The 2,728-nt window shown below is 49.8% G+C and overlaps 1 protein-coding gene across 1 annotated transcript; it reads left to right on the top strand.

The window, feature by feature from the left end:
- Positions 1-1,500: 1,500 nt before the first annotated feature.
- Positions 1,501-1,827, top strand: LOC306918572 (roundabout homolog 2-like; the record flags this gene model as incomplete). Its single annotated transcript, XM_079531465.1, has 1 exon — positions 1,501-1,827. A coding segment is annotated over one exon (327 nt), but the record flags the coding sequence as incomplete, so codon positions are not given.
- Between the last annotated feature and the right edge of the window lie 901 nt (positions 1,828-2,728).

Raw genomic sequence — 2,728 nt, 5'->3', positions numbered from 1 at the left:
CAGAAAACTGGAGGATTTAGAAGATTTTTTTTTAAATTTTGAGGTCAGGCCTAAATGGGTTTAAGGCCTAATATTCCACCTTTTTCAAAAATAAGCCAACCTGCAAGCGATCTACAACGTGTCGTGTTGGAACTTGCGAGTTCTGCGACACATTGTGAGCTTGTAGATCTGACATTTTCGCAGAATGTTTGCCCCTAGAACAGGGCCGCCAGCCAGCCAGGGTTCATGAACTTCATGTAGTTAAATTGGCACTCTAGGATTTTACTGTGTAGAAAACTGAAGAGGTTTAGATAGCAGGGACTCAAATGTATGGGCCCGGCTGCAAATATTTTGGGTTGGACCGTCCACTTTCCTCTTGAACGCAAGTGGCTGCAATGTAAACAAAGACAGAAGAAAAGGGACAGGCTCTATACTATATGAGTATAGAGGCCTTTACCTCGTGTCCTTGCCTTTACCTCGTGTCCTTGGCTTTACCTCGTGTCCTTGGCTTTACCTCGTGTCCTTGGCTTTACCTCGTGTCCTTGCCTTTACCTCGTGTCCTTGCCTGGTGTCCTTGCCTTCACGGCAATCTAGCACTGTACTCTTTGTTAATGGTCCTTGAAATGACACATTGTTTACTGCCTGCTTCTCTCTGGCCTGTTAGATTGAGTTCACCTCGCTGCACGTAGACCATTTTTATAGCTTTTCTATTTTCTCTACTTGCTCTCCTGTCCTTTAGATGGAGCTTGCTCAGCGTACCTGATCTCCATTAACCCCTCCTTTCCCTTTTGCAATCCTTAACATTTTGGAGACCGTTTGACGTACTATTTTCTAATCTGTTGAATGCCGGTGACGCTAAAATGATGAGGCAGGAAGCTCGGTATAATTACGTCTTTTTGTCATTTAATTGGGTCCCACAATACAGCACGTTTTTGTTGCAACATACAGTAGAAGTCCTGTTCTAAAAATGGATTATTCTTCACCAACATTTGCAGTACTGGTTGAACATTCTTTCACCCAGTGTCAATTATCTAATGTAATCCTGGGCGCTACACTTCCTCTGCCAACCTGGGGGGGGGGGGCAGTGCTTCCTTCTATGCATGAGGAGTCCAAGCTTCTTCTTTTCACCTGACAGGGGAGAGTTTCCCTGGCCAGACGTAGCGCGTGGAAGGAACGGCCAGTTCCTTTCCCCTCCCATCAGGCGCCCCGGCTGGCCAGGGGGAGGTAGTTTAGAGACCAGGATTATACTGCATGTTTTTTGTGAGGGTACCTACCCTAGGGGACACGGGGAGAACATGTGAGGGTATACCTACCCTAGGGGACACAGGGAGAACATGTGAGGGTATACCTACCCTATAGGGGACACGGGGAGAACATGTGAGGGTACCTACCCTATAGGGGACACGGGGAGAACATGCAAACTCCACACAGGTCCCCATTGATAACAACTCGACCCGCTGCAGCAGAGCCCTCTACCATTGGTCCAAATCTAACCCGTGTTCTCTGTCTCTCGTCCACCAGGATCCCGGCCTCGGTTGGAGGATGCCGCTCCACGTATCGTGGAGCACCCGTCGGATCTAATTGTGTCCAAAGGCGAGCCGGCTACCCTCAACTGCAAGGCGGAGGGGCGGCCGTCGCCCATGGTGGAGTGGTACAAGGACGGGGAGCGCGTGGAGACGGACCGGGAGGACCCCCGGTCCCACCGCATGCTCCTGCCCAGCGGCTCGCTCTTCTTCCTGCGCATCGTGCACGGCCGGCGGAGCAAGCCCGACGAGGGCGTCTACGTGTGCGTGGCGCGCAACTACCTGGGCGAGGCGGTCAGCCGCAACGCGTCGCTGGAGGTTGCAAGTAAGTTGTCTTTGTTTTTGTTGCTCGTTGGCCTGTGCGTGTGTGTGTGTGTGTGTGTGTGTGTGTGTGTCTCTGTGCGTGCGTGCGTGCGTGCGTGCGTGCGTGCGTGCGTGCGTGCGTGCGTGCGTGCGTGCGTGCGTGCGTTCAAAGGGAGTTGGCTCCATGTCCTCCACATGGTCCCCGTTATTAACCACTGTTTATTCTTGCCGTGTGGGTTTCATAGCATCTGGTCACGGAACGGAAATGAAAGACATCTCTGTCTAAGTTAGTGCACGATGGAATAACCTGACCATATAAGTAACGCCCTCGAAAAAGGACTCTAAAAGACGTCAAGAATTTCCATTTGCTAAAACAATGCTGTTGTGTAGAAACACTGTATATATGTGTGCTGTTGTTTTCAGTACAGTGAGCGATACGGTCCAGGCTGTCCGTGTAGTCAGTGTGTAGTTCCGGGCGTTGTAGGAAGTATTAGGAAATGATGAGGTTATGAGCACAGATAGCCTACAGCCTGATAGATAACGTTGTTATAAACGGATGGTCAACAAAAGCAATAGAATGACTCAGCGTGCAGCGCAGTGCTGGGCAGTCCAAGCTCATTAAGTATGACATTGTCGGATAGTGGGCAGTTTTGTTGTGCATGGTGGGTGTGTGAATTGCATACTGTATTATATCGACTCTGTCGGGGGTGGAAACCTCATTACGTCCAAAACGGTTACTTTTCACAATTAGGCCTTTTAGACCTGAGGACGATATCTATAAATGTCTTCTAAATCCCTGTTTCTATGTGTCAGTGGTGCTCAACCTTTTTCATGTCAAGGACCCCCAGAATTATCTGTAATTGGCCGCCGACCCCCATCTGAAAATATGTAGTTCCAGGGACCTCCCCAGAAGCAAAGATTTG

Source organism: Electrona antarctica (assembly GCF_951216825.1).
Source record: "Electrona antarctica genome assembly, contig: scaffold_1338, whole genome shotgun sequence".
In the NCBI taxonomy this organism is placed as follows: domain Eukaryota; kingdom Metazoa; phylum Chordata; class Actinopteri; order Myctophiformes; family Myctophidae; genus Electrona; species Electrona antarctica.
This window is presented reverse-complemented; position numbering and strand designations above follow the sequence as displayed.